The sequence below is a fragment of the Benincasa hispida genome, chromosome 11 (assembly GCF_027475165.1).
Source record: "Benincasa hispida cultivar pf3 chromosome 11, pf3_genome.v1.1, whole genome shotgun sequence".
Classification (NCBI taxonomy): domain Eukaryota; kingdom Viridiplantae; phylum Streptophyta; class Magnoliopsida; order Cucurbitales; family Cucurbitaceae; genus Benincasa; species Benincasa hispida.
Genome location: NC_143488.1, coordinates 506,684 through 522,700, shown reverse-complemented (window position 1 = coordinate 522,700; position 16,017 = coordinate 506,684). Strand labels below are relative to the sequence as shown.

General features: G+C 41.0%; 1 protein-coding gene and 1 pseudogene across 1 annotated transcript; both read right to left on the bottom strand.

Annotated features, from left to right (window-relative positions):
* Nucleotides 1-9,480: 9,480 nt before the first annotated feature.
* Nucleotides 9,481-10,442, bottom strand: LOC150032295 (uncharacterized). Its single transcript, XM_090306610.1, has 2 exons — nucleotides 9,765-10,442; nucleotides 9,481-9,603 (listed from the first exon to the last, which is right to left on the bottom strand). Exons 1-2 carry the CDS (start codon nucleotides 10,440-10,442, stop codon nucleotides 9,481-9,483), a joined length of 801 nt encoding a protein of 266 aa, XP_090162736.1.
* Nucleotides 10,443-11,237: 795 nt separating this feature from the next.
* On the bottom strand, nucleotides 11,238-14,540 carry LOC150032294 (uncharacterized; annotated as a pseudogene).
* Nucleotides 14,541-16,017: the final 1,477 nt, after the last annotated feature.

Genomic DNA, 16,017 nt, shown 5'->3' with positions numbered 1-16,017 from the left:
CTACTTTTTAAAAAGGATATTGATGTGACAATTAGTTAAAGGCTAGTTGCATAAATAGAATTTAAGCCCAAAATAATAGAATATATAGTACAAAGATAAAATAATTGCATATATAGATCAAAAAATGGTAAAAGACTAAAAAACCCATGCCTAGCCCCCATTTTTTTCGTTTCTTCCCAGTTTTCTCAAATTAAAAGCTATCACTGATAGCAGCTATCAGTGATAACCACTGATAGGTTCTATCAGCTGCTATCGTTGATAGCTTCTATCAATTGCTATCGATGATAGTTGCTATCAGCGATAGCTTTCAATTTTAGAAAATTTAATATAATCTTGACATATTAACTTTTAATTTGCTATCAATTATTATTAGCTATCATTGATTCACTTTCATCAATTGGAATCAACGTTGAAATATTACTATTTAAGGCTATCAGTGGTTATCAATGATAGATTTATAAATAGTGGTCAACTTTGAAAAAAGACCAACAACTTTGATTACCATAGTAGTTATCACTAATAATCTTTTATCATGGCTATCACTGATAGCAGCTATCAGTTATTATCACTAATAGACTTTCATCAATTAGAATCAACCTTGAAATATTAACACTTAAGGCTATTAATGATAGATTTCTATAACTGGTTATCACCTTTGAAAGAAACTCGATATATAGATATCACTTAAGTTTTATCACCGATATCACTAACATCACTCATATTGTAGTTATCAGTGATAGCTTCTTTCACTGATAACATCACTAATGAGATGCTATCAACGATCTCACTACTATCATGCTATCAGTGATAGTTCTCTATCACTGATAACGTGCTATCAGTGGTAGCTTCTATCATCGATAACGTGTTATCGGATAACTTCTATCATCGATAACATGCTATTAGTATTAGCTCCTATCATTGGTAACATGTTATTAGTAGTAGCTTCTATCAATCATAACCACTGAACACCTTTTTGCCTCTTTCTTGTCCTTCCCAAACATTTATAAGTCTCTTTTCTTTTCGATGATAGCTTCTATCACTGATAAACATTCTATTAGTGATAACTTTTAGGCATTCCACTTACATTTTAGTTCGAGATTCAACTTTATTAATTAAATTCACTAAGTTGGCTATTAATGATAGATTTCTACAAGTGGCTATTAACTACGAAAATATAATCAAAGATTAAGCTATCAATGATAGAAAATATTAGTGGCTATCACTGATAAACTTTCATTTGCTATTTATATTTATTATTTGTTATAATAATCAAACTTGATGATTGACTTGTTGGTGTTAAGTCACTTATGAATTGAATACTTTCAAGTCGTGCATATGGAACTCAGTCTCATAATTCTTGTGGAAAAAAGGGAGAAGAAAAAATTCAAATAAAGGAAAGAAAAATTTTAAAAATAAGAGAAAGAGAAGAAGCAAAAACCGGAAAAATGAAAGAAAAACTAAAAAAGAAAAAGAAAAAGAAAGACAAGAAGTAAAAAATCGGAGAAAGACAAGAAAATAAAATAATAAAAAAAAGATAAGAGAAGAAGCAAAAATCGGAGAAATGGAAGAAAATAAAAATTAAAAAAAGGAATAAGTAAGAGCTGAAGAAAGAAAAAAAAGAAATAATAAAAAACTGAAGAAAGAAAAGAAAATTAAAAAAATGAAAAAAAGAAAGGAAAAAAGAAGGAAATGAAAGAAAATAAAAAAATAAAGGAAAGAATAAAAAATCGGATAAAGGAAAGAATAAAATTAAAAAAAAAAAAAAAAGGAGAAGAAGCAAAAACTAAGAAAGAAAATAAAATGAAAAAATGAAAATAGGGAGGGAAGAAGCAAAAATCAAAGAAGAGAAATAAAATAAAAAGACTAAAAAAAAGTTGTACAACAAAATAAGACAAAGGAGGACAAAATTGAGAATTAAAAAAAATTCAAAGATTGACTAATCAATTCATCCATATTTACAAATATTTTTAAAATGTAATATATTTTTAAATTTTTTGCATTACAAATATCCATGAGTTAATACTTACTTAGTACATTAATTCTTTGGGGGAAAAAAAAACTAAAAGTGAAAGGTGAGGAAGGATGAAAAGAATATCGAGCAATTTTGGCGAGGTCTTTATCTGTTTAGTGAAATAGGGAAAGCGGCTTTATTTGTAAAAAAGCAAAATTTCCTTGCTTAAAGTTGTATCATAGTCATAAAATTTAAAGTTGAAAAAGTACTTTGTATTAAACTTTTCATCAAACTTTTGATGAAAGTAATAATTTAGACTTTAAATTCTAATTTGTAACAAACGAGATGATTATTTATCCAAAATTTTAGCATGTAGTAATTTAATCAATGTATTTCAAAATTTTAACTACTCAATATGTATTGTTTTCTCACTTACAAAACACTAAAATATAAATTTATATATGTTCACACGAGATTTCTGGAGAAACTTGTTTCGTGGAGTTGAACTTGAGTTGGTGTTGATGTTGAAGTTAATTTGATGCGATGTGGTTCGATCTCTAGTACTTGATCCTCTGATTCTTTTTCAGCTGGGTGAATGTGTTTGACTTGAAGAAGAAAAACACCGAACGTTCTTGAAATAGAAGTCTTGGAAGAGTCTTTGTGTCTTCAAGTGTCTTCTGTCTTCTGTCTTCTAAGAGTGCAGCTTTAGGAGTCTTCTACTTATTGATGAATTCTCTGGGCTCTCTGAATGTAGAAAAATCCTTGTATCTTCAAAGGATTTCAGTTTTCAGAATGCTTGTATCTTCAAAGGACTTCAGAATGCTTGCATCTCTTCAAATGCTTGCATCTCTTCAGAATGCTTGCATCTTCAAAGGACTTCAGTTTTCAGAATGTTTGTATCTTCAAAGGACTTCAGTCTTCAGGTGAGTCTTCTGATTGTAGAGAATTCCCTCTAAGCTCTCTGGAATGCAGAATTGCTGACCCCTCTAAATGAGGATAACTTCTCTATTTATAGAATGCACAGGTGTGCTTGGGCTTGGTTGATCCATGGGCTTGGCCTTTGAGCCCAATTAATTGGACTTGGGCTTGGTTGGTCCATGGGTTTGACCTTTGGGCCCAATTAATCAGATTTGACCCTGATTTGACATTGTGGTCAAATTCAACCTATTTTTGGGCTTAGTTGAACTTTGACCCAAATAATAATATCAAATTGGGTCAAATTAATCTTATGCGATTCAACATACAAGTGGCGTCATTGAAATTTGTCTTCAACTTCAATTCAGGACATATGTCAACTCCTAATTGAGCCCAAATTTAATGATTTGGAATTTCATCATTGATTTAGTAAATGACGTGACAACTTGTGATTGGTCTAAAATTTCTCATTCAACAAATGCCCTTTCGAGATTTATGCACATAGGATGAATCTCGAAAATATAAAGTCGGAATCAAAATCCAAATATATTTGTTCTTGAATTTGACCTCAATTGATGTGTCAGTCATACTATGAATTTAGTACATAAGTTTAACTTGCCCAAATTTACGAAAAATTTTGAACTTTGTCCCAATTTAATTTGATTTGGATTTAAGATAAAATTTGGGATATACCCAAATTTGAATAAAAGATCAATTGAGACTTTTTTCTGTAATTTATTTTGATCGAAAATAAAAACTCAATAGGATACTTGAATTTGGAATATGGCCAAATTTTAATTTGGGATAAATTTTAGATATTTCCCACAACTTGATTTAGAACCTAAATTTAGATGAATTTGATATAAAATTTGGAAGATCCAAATTTTAATTTGAGATTTGATCCTTAATAATTTGGCTAAAAGTCTGGTGATTTAGTGATTTAGATTTGAGATAAAATTTGGAATATACCCAAATTTTAATTTGAGATTTTATTTACAATTTAATCTCAATGTTGAACAATTTGATTTTGAATAAAATTTGGAATATGGCCAAATTTTAATTTGTGATTTTATCCACAATTTAAATTTTATTTTGAATAAAATTTGGAATATGTCCCAATTTTAGTTAAAGATAAATTTAAGAACAAAATCTAATAAAATCAAATTATATAGGGAATTTATTTAATTTAATTTGACATTAGGATAGAATCAAATTAGAAAAAAAAAATCTTATATTTTGAAGCAAATCCTTATTTGATTTGGATTTCCTAATTTGTTATGGAACATAGGAACCTCAATAAATAGGATCCAAACCCCTCCATTATTCTCATCCCCTCCTCTTCTTCTAATCTTTCCTTTCTTTCCTTTTCCTTTTCTTCTTTCATTTTTTAAAAAGAAAATTTCGTATTTTATTCTTCTTTTATTCTTCTTCTTCTTCTTTTTTTTTTTTTTTTTTTTTTTTTTTTTTTTTTTTGCGTAGGTTTACTAACTTGTCCCTCTTTTTGTAGAAGCTAAAACGCAACTCAAGGGAGTACAACTGCATATTTTGTGGAATGGCCTTGGTATGGTCTATCTATTGTATGCCTGTTCATGCTTCTTGATTGTCATGAGAAGGGCCCTGTAAGGCTTACAACTCTCCCATACTTTCACCCTAGGGAGGATTTCGATAAGGTCTACCTTGTAGCATCGGCATATCCTGATCGTCATGAGAGGGGCCCTGCAAGGTTTACAACTCTCCCATGCTTTCACCCTAGGGAGGATCCCAATAAGGTCTACCTTGTAGCACCGTTCGCATATCCTGAACGTCATGAGAGGGGCCCTGCAAGGCTTACAATTCTCCCATGCTTTCACCTTAGGGAGGATCCCGATAAGGTCTATCTTGTAGCATCGTTCGCATATCTTGAACGTCATGGGAGGGGCCCTACAAGGCTTACAACTCTCCCATGCTTTCACCCTAGGGAGGATCCCGATAAGGTCTAACTTGTAGCACTATTCGCTGTTGATATTTTTAGGAACGAATTGTTTTATTTATTTATTATGGATGGATGGGACTGTACATGAATTCATGCGTTAGACATAGCTTATGCGTTTGCACCCATGCGTCTGAGGTCATGCGTCGGAATGAACATGCGTTAGACTAATATGTAATGACCACGCATTCCTATCACAAGTTTTCTTACGCTTGCGCCACGTATAATGCAAACGCAAGTTTTTCGGGTAATCCGAGGTCGAACACAGGGATTTGTCACTCAATAATTCTTGTGAGGCAATGCGTTTGAGGCGATGAAAAGGAAAATAAAAGAAGTTTAATACATATACAGACTATTCCTACTCCTAACTAAACAGATTGAGCAATAGAAGACTTGCAATGAGAATAAGCAGAGACACAACAACCATTAACGCATAGTAATGTTTATTATCTTAAATCGCCCGAATAATCCCAGCTCATTGCACTAACGCGTCGCACACCTCTCGGTGGTCAGCCGCATGACTATATCTCTATAGTGCATGGTTGCGTCGAGCATAAGATTGTGCTTATCTCTAAGAACAATGCGAACTTTGCTTTAGTGCGTTCTATCTCTTACCTTCCCAGGTAGTTAGACACGACTATTTAACTTATAGACAAGCAATGCAACATCCCATAGACAAGCGCTGCTATAGCCTTTCACCAAGCAAAGAGGATTAACTCATTATACTCGCACATCGCGCACCTCTCAATGGGTTGCTTCATGCGTCCTATCTCTAGGCTACACGATTAAGCATGCGATTCTCTTTGATGAATAAACGTTGAAGATAAACTATGATAAAGATGAAGATGATGAAGAAGACGACAATGAAGGAGTTAAGATTTGCATTGATCATAAAACATCTTAATATCTTAAGCTAAAATGTAATACAACACAGAGATTAGAAGGGAGAGGAAGGACTCTACGTCAAGGCTGCCGGTGGTGCCATGGTTGGATGGTGGAGATGTTTCTCTCGAGCTCCATCTCCGGCGAATGCTCCGATCGTCACTCGGTCTAGGTTGTGGAGATGAAGAATTCTCACTGAAATTTTTTTTCAAGCTCTCATCTGCGATCACAAACTTCTGCCTTGAGATAGAAATTCAGATGTCTTAAAATGAAGGTCCCAAGGGCTATTTATAGAGTTTGGACGCCGACAGCTATAATGATGATGGTATGGCTCACTGCTATTTTTGTCGTGGTATGGGCATTGTCACATTGCCTTATCTTGTTGATACTCCCAAGGTATGCATCCGAGCTTAATTTAGCTTGAAGTTATCAACGCGTTCTACCCATCTTGCGATCTTCTATTATGGCTATCACTTCGTGGCCGAAATCTCCATTTGGTCACCGCAATTCCCATGCGTTGGACGCATGTGATTAATGTCTGCGATTGCTTAGCTCATGCGTTTGTCTTTGCGATCGTCTGGCTTCAGCGCATGTGTTTGTCTACGATAGCTTATTTCAAACGCATGCATTTGATTCATGCGATAGCTACAAAAATAGACACTTTGGCATGAAGTAACGCATAATATTGGGGTGAGTGAGGATTTAGGTACTAATTGACGCAAAACTCAATTTTTCGCAAATTCTAAGTATTATCACCGCGTTTTCTACCTATTAGCCCTCATGATTCTAAATAAAAGGCTTGTAATAACTGACATTTCTGCCAGTTATCATTCGCATATCCTGAACGTCATGGGAGGGGCCCTGCAAGGCTTACAACTCTCTCATGCTTTCACCCTAGGGAGGATCCCAATAAGGTCTACCTTGTAGCACTGTTCGCATATCCTGAACGTCATGGGAGGGGCCCTGTAAGGCTTACAATTCTCCCATGCTTTCACCCTAGAGAGGATCCCGATAAGGTCTATCTTGTAGCACCGTTCACATATCCTGAACGTCATGGGAGGGGCCCTGCAAGGCTTACAACTCTCCCATGCTTTCACCCTAGGGAGGATCCCGATAAGATCTACCTTGTAGCACCGTTCGCATATCCTGAACGTCATGGGAGGAGCCCTGCAAGGCTTACAACTCTCCCATGCTTTCACCCTAAGGAAGATCCCGATAAGGTTTATCTTGTAGCACCGTTCGCATATCCTGATCGTCATGGGAGGGGCCTTGTAAGGTTTACAACTCTCCCATGCTTTCACCCCAGGGAGGATCCGGATAAGGTCTACCTTGTAGCATCTATCGCATATCCTGAATGTCATGGGAGGGGACCTGCGAGGCATACAACTCTCCCATGTTTTCACCCTAGGGAGAATCCCGATAAGGTCTACCTTGTAGCACCGTTCGCATATCCTGAACGTCATGGGAGGGGCCCTGCAAGGCTTACAACTCTCCCATGTTTTCACCCTAGGGAGGATCCCGATAAGGTCTACCTTGAAGTACCATTCGCATATACTGAACGTCATGGAAGGGGCCCTGTAAGGCTTACAACTCTCCCATGCTTTCATCCTAGGGAGGATCCCGATAAAGTCTACCTTGTAGCACTGTTCGCATATCCTGAACGTCATGGGAGGGGCCCTGCAAGGCTTACAACTCTCCCATGCTTTCACCTTAGGGAGGATCCCGATAAGGTCTACCTTGTTATGTTACTCCTTGATCAAAATTTGAAGATAAGGAAAATATACCATCGAGTATTGAAGATGAGGCGGATATGCCATCAAACTTTAAAGATGAGAAGACTATGCCATCAAGCGTTTGAGCAGAGTCAGGTTGGCTAGAGTCGATCTCGCGTACAAGGAGGAGCCGGACGGACCCGAGTTGTCCTCGCATATGAGGTGGAGCCGGATGGACCAGAGTTGTCCTCGCATATGAGGTAGAGCTTGGCAAACCAAACTTGATCTCGCATATGAGGTGGAACCACACCCACATTTTTTGAGAGGAAGCGAAGCTACGCTAATTTTGGAGAAGGGGTGAAGTTGTATCAATATTTTGGAGAGGAAACGAAACCACACCACAAATTTGAAGATGGAGTGAAGTCGCGTCATCAGTTTGGAGATGAAGTGAAACTGCACCATCAGTTTGGAGATGAAACGAAGCCACGCCACGACTTTGGAGATGAAGCGAAGCCGCGCCAACATTTTGGAGAGGAAACGAAACCGCACCACGACTTTAGAGATAAAGCGAAACTGCGTCAACATTTTGGAGATGAAATGAAGCCGCACTATCAGTTTGGAGATGAAACGAAGCCACACCACGACTTTGAAGATGAAGTGAAGTCGCATCATCAGTTTGGAGATGAAGCGAACCACGCCAGACTTTGGAGATGAAGTGAAGCTGCGTCATGATTTTGTAGACCGAGTCATTGAAGATGGAGCTGAGCCATGCACACCGACCTTGAACTTGAAGATGGAGAAGCATCGACGGGACCTTCGCGTTTGAGTTTGACAAAGCATCGGCAAATCCTCCGCATTTGAGTTTGACGAAGCATCGATGAATCTTCACATTGAGCTCGACTTCGCGACTTTGAGCGTGAAGATGACATCGCAAAACTTCCAGACTTGAGCATGATGATGAAGCATCGATGAAGCCTCTAAACTTGAAGATGGAGGAGCATCGATGAAGCCTCTAAACTTGAATATGGAGGAGCATCGATGAAGCCTCTGAACTTGAAGATTGAAGAGCATCGAAGTTTGATTTTAAAGAGGAAGCGAAGCACATTCCAAGTGTGTGTCTTTTATTTACTGTGTTGGCTCCTTACGAAGGATGAACATCTTCAATCTATTGTGTTGCCCCCAATAGGGATGAACATCTTTAATCTGGAATGTCATTCTTTAACGAGGATGATCAACATCAATCTTGTAGTATCATACTTAGGTGGTTGTGGTACCTTTTCTGATGGACTAAACTTAAATTTTGTTAAGTTTCCATCGTACCTTTAAAGAAAGGGTTCAAATCATGACATAGTTCAAGTTTTTTTTTTTTAACTGGACTGAACTTGAAGTTTCTTTCAAGCTGCCTACATACCCTTCTTAATGATAGAGATCAAGTCATAACGTAGTTCAAAAAGGATTTTTTTTATGCGCGACTAAACTTAAATTTCTTTAAGTTGCCTATGTACCCTTTATAATGACAGGGATCAAGTCGTAACGTAGTTCGTACAAAGGGTTTTTTTTTTTTTTTTTTAACATTTGTTAAGCGTAAAACTTCTCGAGAAACTTGCCATTGATTGGGCCAATTCTTAGCCCATCTTGATCAACTATCTCGTACGCTCCATTTGTGTAGACTTCTTTGACGACGTAGGGCCTCCCATTTAGGTGTAAACTTATTCCTCGTATGTCTTGTCGTGATAATTGGTCTCCTTATGGCAAGCACTAGATCACTGACTTGAAAGGACCGAGGCTTTACATGCTTATCGAAGGCTTTAGACATTCGCGCCTGGTAACATTCCAACGTTTGTTGAGCTTCTAATCGTTTTTCATCCAGTGCTTCCAACTCTTAGAGCTGCAGTTTGGCGTTGTCCTCTGTAGTGAGCCCTTCTTGCACCACCATTCTTAGCGATAGAATTTCTCTTTCCAAAGGAAGGACAGCTTCTACCCCATAAACGAGAGAGTACGAGGTGACTCCTATAGGGGTACGGTGAGTGGTGTGATAAGCCCACAACGCTTCACCGATCTTCTCCTGTCAATCTCTCTTCGACTTGGAAACTTTTTTTCAGTAGGTTGCACAATGTCTCGTTAAATGCCTCAACCAACCCATTTGCAGCGGCGTTATACATAGATGACTTGTACTGCATGAATTTGAATTTTTCACACAACCTGTCCATCAAACAGTTGGAGAATTGTCTTCCGTTATCCGTCACGATCCAATGGGGAATACCGTACCGATGAATGATATGAGTACGGATAAAATCCACCACGTTTTCTTTCTTAGCTTCCCTTAGCGCACAACCTCAGCCCATCTTGAGAAGTAGTCAGTGGCTAAGAGGATGTAGGAGTGCCCTGCTGATGACTTAGGTGTTATAGGGCCGACCAGATCAAGCCTCCATGCTTCGGAAGGCCACGAGGTTATGGTCAGATGTAGAGGCTCGGGTGGCTGATGAATGAAATTCGCGTGATATTGACAGGCTTCACATTTCTTTGCATAATCCATTGAGTCCTGGATCATTCCCGGCCAATAGTAATCCATTCTTTTTAGCTGGAATTGTAGCTTTGGTCCACCTTGATGCGCGCCACATACGCCTGAGTGTGCTTCCTCCAAAGCCTTCGCTGACTCTTCTTTACTGAGGCATCGAAGGAAAAGTCCTTCAAAGGATCGACGGTATAGGACCCCTTTGTAGTAAATGAAATGCGCGGCCCTCCTACGAACCTCGATTTTACGACGGGGGTCATCTAGGAGCCTTCCATGCTCAAGGTAATTTATGATGGGCTGCCGCCAGTCTTCCTCGTTGGTTAGGTAGACTGATATCGCATTCGTTTCCCCATATGTAGTCCCAACCAGATGTAGAACCCATCTCTGCCAAAGCGATATATTAAGGGGCACATTATCCAGGTCCGTTAAGGAAGTGGCTAGGTTTGCCAAGGCATCTGCTTTCTTATTCTCTGTCCTCGAGACATGTTCCAACACCATGCTTTCGAACTTCTCCATCAACTAGCGAGCGTAAGTGAAGTAGGGTTTCAAGTCGTCATGATTCACCTCGTACTGGCGTTGATTGATTATCAAGTTTGAGTCACCGAAGATTTCTATACAAGCTACTCCAATCTCTAAGGCCATTTGGAGACCAATTATCAAGGCTTGGTATTCAGCGACGTTGTTTGAGCATAACTCGGCAAGTGCGAAGCTATAAGGCAACATGTGCTTTTCTGGCGAAATGAGGACGATACCTGCCCCTGCACCACTTTTTCGTGCCACACCGTCAAAGAATATGACCCACAACCTTGAGGTTTCTGTGAAGAGAACGTCGTCATCGGGCAAGTCTTCACTTAACTCCCAATCCGATGGAACTAGGTGATTTGCCAGGAAGTCAACCAATGTCTGCCCTTTAACTGCCCTTTGCAGTACATAAACAATGTCGTACTGTTGAAGCATGATTGCCCACTTGGCTAAACGTCCCGAGATGATCGGCCTGGATAAGACGTACTTGATGGGATCGGCTTTCGCAATTAAGTGGACTGTGAAGGCCTACATGTAGTGCCTCAACTTATCTATGGAAAAGAAGAGCGCAAGGCATGTCTTCTCTATATGGGAATAATTGCTCTCGGCTCCATTCAAGGTCCTACTTAAGTAATAGAGAGCGCTTCTTTTCCCTTTTCTCTTTCTTGTGCCAATAGTGCCCTAAGTGATCTCTCTTGCGCTGCAATGTACAGTATCAACGACTTGCCCACTACTGGGGCTCCTAAGACAGGAGGACTAATCAGGTACCTCTTTATGCTATCGAAAGCATTCTGGCAGGCCTTATCCCATTCGAATTTCTCTCTCTTTCTCATCAGTCTTTGAAAGGGTTGACACTCCCCTGCCAGGTTAGAAATAAACCTCTGGATGTAGGCCAGACGTCCCTGCAAAATTCTCAACTCATGTAGATTCCTTGGCCTGACATCTTCTGGATGGCATCGATCTTGGATTGGTCTATCTCTATCCCTCGATGTCTCACAACAAAGCCCAGAAACTTTCCTGAAGTTATGCCGAACGCGCATTTGAGGGAGTTCATCTTTAACTGGTACTTTCGCAGGCGATCGAATACGGTTCTTAGATCTTTCAAATGGTCATGTCGTCGCTTGGTCTTGACCACAAGGTCATCCACATAGCACTCCACGTGTTTGTGCAACATATCGTCAAACACCTTCTGCATGGCACGTTGATAAGTAGCGTCGACGTTCTTCAACCCAAAGGGCATTACTTTGTAACAATATATCCCTTTTGAGGTTCGAAATGCCGTCATTTCCTCGTCTGCGAGGGCCATTCGTATCTGGTTATACCCGGAAGATCTGTCCATGAAGGATAAGGCCTTATGTCCTGTTGTCGCATCGACCATGATCTCTGTGATGGGCAATGGAAAATCGTCTTTCGAGCATGCGTTATTTAGGTCGCGAAAGTCTACGCAAACACGAAGCTGTCCATTCTTTTTTCTAACCGGGACAATGTTGGCTATCTATGTTGGATATTTAACTTTGCGAATGAACCCAACCTCAATCAACTTATTGACCTCAACCTCAATCTGGGGGATAAGTTCTGGCCGAAAGCGTCGTTGAGCCTGCTTAATGGGTCGACACCCCTGTTTGATTGCGAGATGATGGACTGCTACTTTTAGATCTAGTCCCGGCATCTCTTTGTATGACCAGGCAAAAACATTCCTGTATTCGATGAGCAGACTCATGTACTCGTCCTCTTCCTCTTCCGAGAGGGACGCACTAATGAAAGTCGGACGCGGTTCTTATACAGTGCCCAGATTCACCTCTTTTAGCTCGTCCTCCGTGGATTGACCACCGTCCTCTAGACCTTGCGGAGCGTCCTCCACTTCCTCTTTAGCCATAGCCTCTTTGGATTCTTCGGTGATTGTGATGTGGTGGCATGAAGTTTCGCCTTCCTCCTGCTCTAAATTTTCATTCTGAGGATTGGTGAAAACGATGTCGTGCCTCTTTACTTTGAGCGTGCCCTCACTTATGCTTACAGTAACGAAGGTCTTTCTCTTCATGCGTGAGGGGACGGTACTACGGATTTCTCCATTACTTCTTGCCTCTCCTGATGGCTTCTAATCCAATGACACTTCAGCGTTTTTAAGGTCGATTCGTCGCCAGATGGACGCTTGGGGTATCGACCCCCTCTTTCTCATGGTCATTTCGGGGGCATCAGCGCAGGTTTTTCCCTTCTCCTTTGTCTTACTAAGGACATATTGGTCGAGGGGATCTTCAGCCCTCTCGTGCTTCAGGCGATCAAAAACAGGAGCGTGGGGTTTTCCTTCGTTCTCCGTCGTAACTGCGCCTAGTCTCCCGAAGGCCGACGGTCGCTCTACCACCGGCGATTGACAGATGATTTCCTCATTTCCTTCATTTAGCAGAGTCAACCTTCGAAAAACTGAACGTCGAGTAACTCTGGGAATAGTATGTGGGCTTTCCCTTTCTGTTTTTGTCATGCTTAACCTCTCGAAGACCAAGGCGTGTGCGGCAGACGGTCTAATACGGTCGAGGGCTGAGGCTCTTTTATCTTTTCTCTCCTTTTCTCCTGTATCATCGATTTCTTTTGTAGTGATATGATTGCTATTGGCCACTTTCCCCTTCGCCTTTCTGATTATGCGGACTGGCTCTGACGGCTCATATCCGAGTCCCGCCCTCGACGTGGGTATAACGTGTCCTTCTTGCAAAAGTTTCTTTTGGATTGGCGAGAATCGGGGTTGCTCATAAATCTTCACACTCTTGAACTCAGTGTGAGTTGTGAAGTCATAGCCCGCCTTCGCCAACAGCTTGTAAGCCTTGGGATCGAATCTGTCTTTAATTCGCCTCTCGGGTAGCTTTAACCCTGTCACTTCCGCCTCCAACTTGTGGACAACCTGCTTTGTTATCGACGTGAGAGGTGTGACGAAACTCTCCTTTAGAATGTCTATGTCTCCAACCTGCAAACCTTTTGAGCATTCCATAAAAGGTGATTCACCCTTTTTTCGTCTCGACCAAGGGACATAGCGTAGAATCGAAGGTTTTGAGGATTTTTTGCCCCTCACCATGGGTGTTTCTCCAACACCGAGGGATATTCTACTCTCTTTAGGGTTGGAGGCTTGTACCTTGCTACCCGCACTTTTCTCTGTGTCTATTAGCGACCTCGATCGAGATCCACCTGCTTTCTTTGCCAACAAGTTCTCTGCCGGCATAGTCTCACCGGAATTCTCACTCTTTAGGTAAAACTTTGCATCTGCGAAGTGAGACTCGGCCTCGAAAAACGGATTAGAATCTGCTTCAACCTTCTTAATCCCGTCTTGGTAAAACTTAAAACAATGATGTAGTGTCGATGTAATCACACCATTCCCATGAATCAAAGGGCGTCCCAATAGCAGCTTGTAGGTGGTCTTTGAGTATCACATGAAACAACGCGTCGGCCTTCAGATAGCCAATGAAGAGCTCTAAGCGTATCATGCCTATCGTCCTTTGGCTGCCTTGATTGAAACCCTGAATTACTAATTTGCTGTTTGATAGCTCTTTCATGAGTATGCCCAACTGTTTCATAGTCGCCTTAGGCATTATATTAACGGCGGATCCGTTGTCGATGAGAATTCGACCCACTTTCTGTTCTTGAATGTATCTAGAGACGTACAAAGGCCTATTATGCAATTTGAATCCTAGTAGCAGATCTTCGTCTGAGAAGCCTATGGATGTGCAACACGAGGCATAAGCACGTGCTGTGGAGATCGATGCACCAGAGGCGTTGGATTCTAACAGTGCCTCAATGAGGGTCATCTTAGCTTCTCGCGGGAGTGAAAGTAGGTCATCTATGTTGAATGGTGACGAACCCTTTGGTTCTCCTGTCGACTTTAATGGACCTAGAACGGTATCTTTGTCCTCTCTGATACTGACAGTATGACATGCAACAACCTCTGGTGTCTCCTCTGAACCCCAATTGCAGAAGTTCTTCGGGAGGAAATCTGCTAACGTCATCTATCGTCTGGGACGAGGAACATCCTCGTCTCTCTCATCAACAGCTTTGGGCCTTCAAGCCTTCTTTCTACCTTTTCTTTTTTGTGTCTTGCTCTCTCTCTTGTAGCTTCTATGAGAGCGTAGCTCTTTTTGGGTAGAGTCCAGTTTTTCCTTCTTACGACGTGCCACAAGAATCCAACCTTCGTCATCGTCATCGTCAGCGCGCTCTCCTCCATTTTGAGGATCTGTAGCTTGGACCTCCTGCTGAAACCGCACTACCATAGGTTCGAAGGTCCCAAACTGGACAGAGCTCTCCCTTTCTTCATAATATATGATTGGTGTCGCCACGTTTGGAGCTACTGTCACTGCAACATGATTCATTTGGACCACCTCGTCTAGATCCAACTCTATTTTTCTCTCATAGGCCAATTTGAGGACCAATTCCTTCAGTACAAAACATTTTTCAACTGGGTAGCTAACGACCCTGTGATACTTGCAGTAGTTGGGATCATCCACTTTGCTGGCCTGTTCCGATCGTTTATATTCTGGTAGCTGGATAAGGTGGTTCTATAGTAGTTGCTCAAGCATATCCACAACATCAGAGTCGGGGAATAGGTAGACTTTTTCCTATCGTTCCTTCAGGGTTAGGCAATGTCTTTCGCCTCCTTCGTCTTTCTTTTCTATCTTCTTCTCTTTCCCTTTCGAGGAGAACTTCAACAGGGTCGTATTAACGACTATTGATTCCTTTGTGGCACCTTTCACAATTTTCTCAGTGCCCTTCACCTCCTTCTTATCTTTCTTCGGTTCGTGGCTCAAGAAGTCCCTCGTTCCTTTATTGACGATACTTAGCTCCAAAGGTACAAGACTTTATTCCCTGCAGGATGTAGAGGAGTTCCCAGTGCATCCCCTGTGTTCACATTTCTACAGTAGATAATTCGGTGAGTCGATCTTTGCAATCCAGACTCAGAGCTCTCCATCGGTTGATATAGCCGACGATCGACTCCCCTTTCCGTTGTTTGGCGTTTGTCAACTCCATCATGCTGACGGTGCGCCTAGTGCTGTAGAAGCGATTCAAGAATTCTCTTTCAAGTTGCTCCCAGCTGTCAATCGCCTCAGGCTCTAAGTTTGTGTACCAGTCAAAAGCGTTTCTTTTGAGGGTTCTGATGAATTTTTTGACTAGTAGATCTCCCCTTGTTCCCGTTTCTCGCATGTTTCTACGAAGTGGGCGATATGTTGCTTTGGGTTGCTCTTTCCGTTGAATTATTGGAACTTTGGGGGTTGGTACCCTGCAGGCATTATTAGATTGTCGATCCTCTAGGTGTATGGCTTGGAATACATGAAGGAAGTTTGAGCCGACCCTCCATATTGAGCTCTTATGGAGGTCATGACCAAGTCTTGCAGTTGTTGGAACGACAGAGAGGCCACTGAGTCTAACTGTCGCCCTTGGTTTTCTTGCAGCACGGTCTTTCCCTTGTCAGTTGCTTTGACCGTAGGTACTTAGCTGGATTCAGCAGCCTCTCGAGACTGTATTTGTTCTCTCAGGACAGCCATCTCATAGTCTCGCTTCTCAACGGCTTTCATCAGAA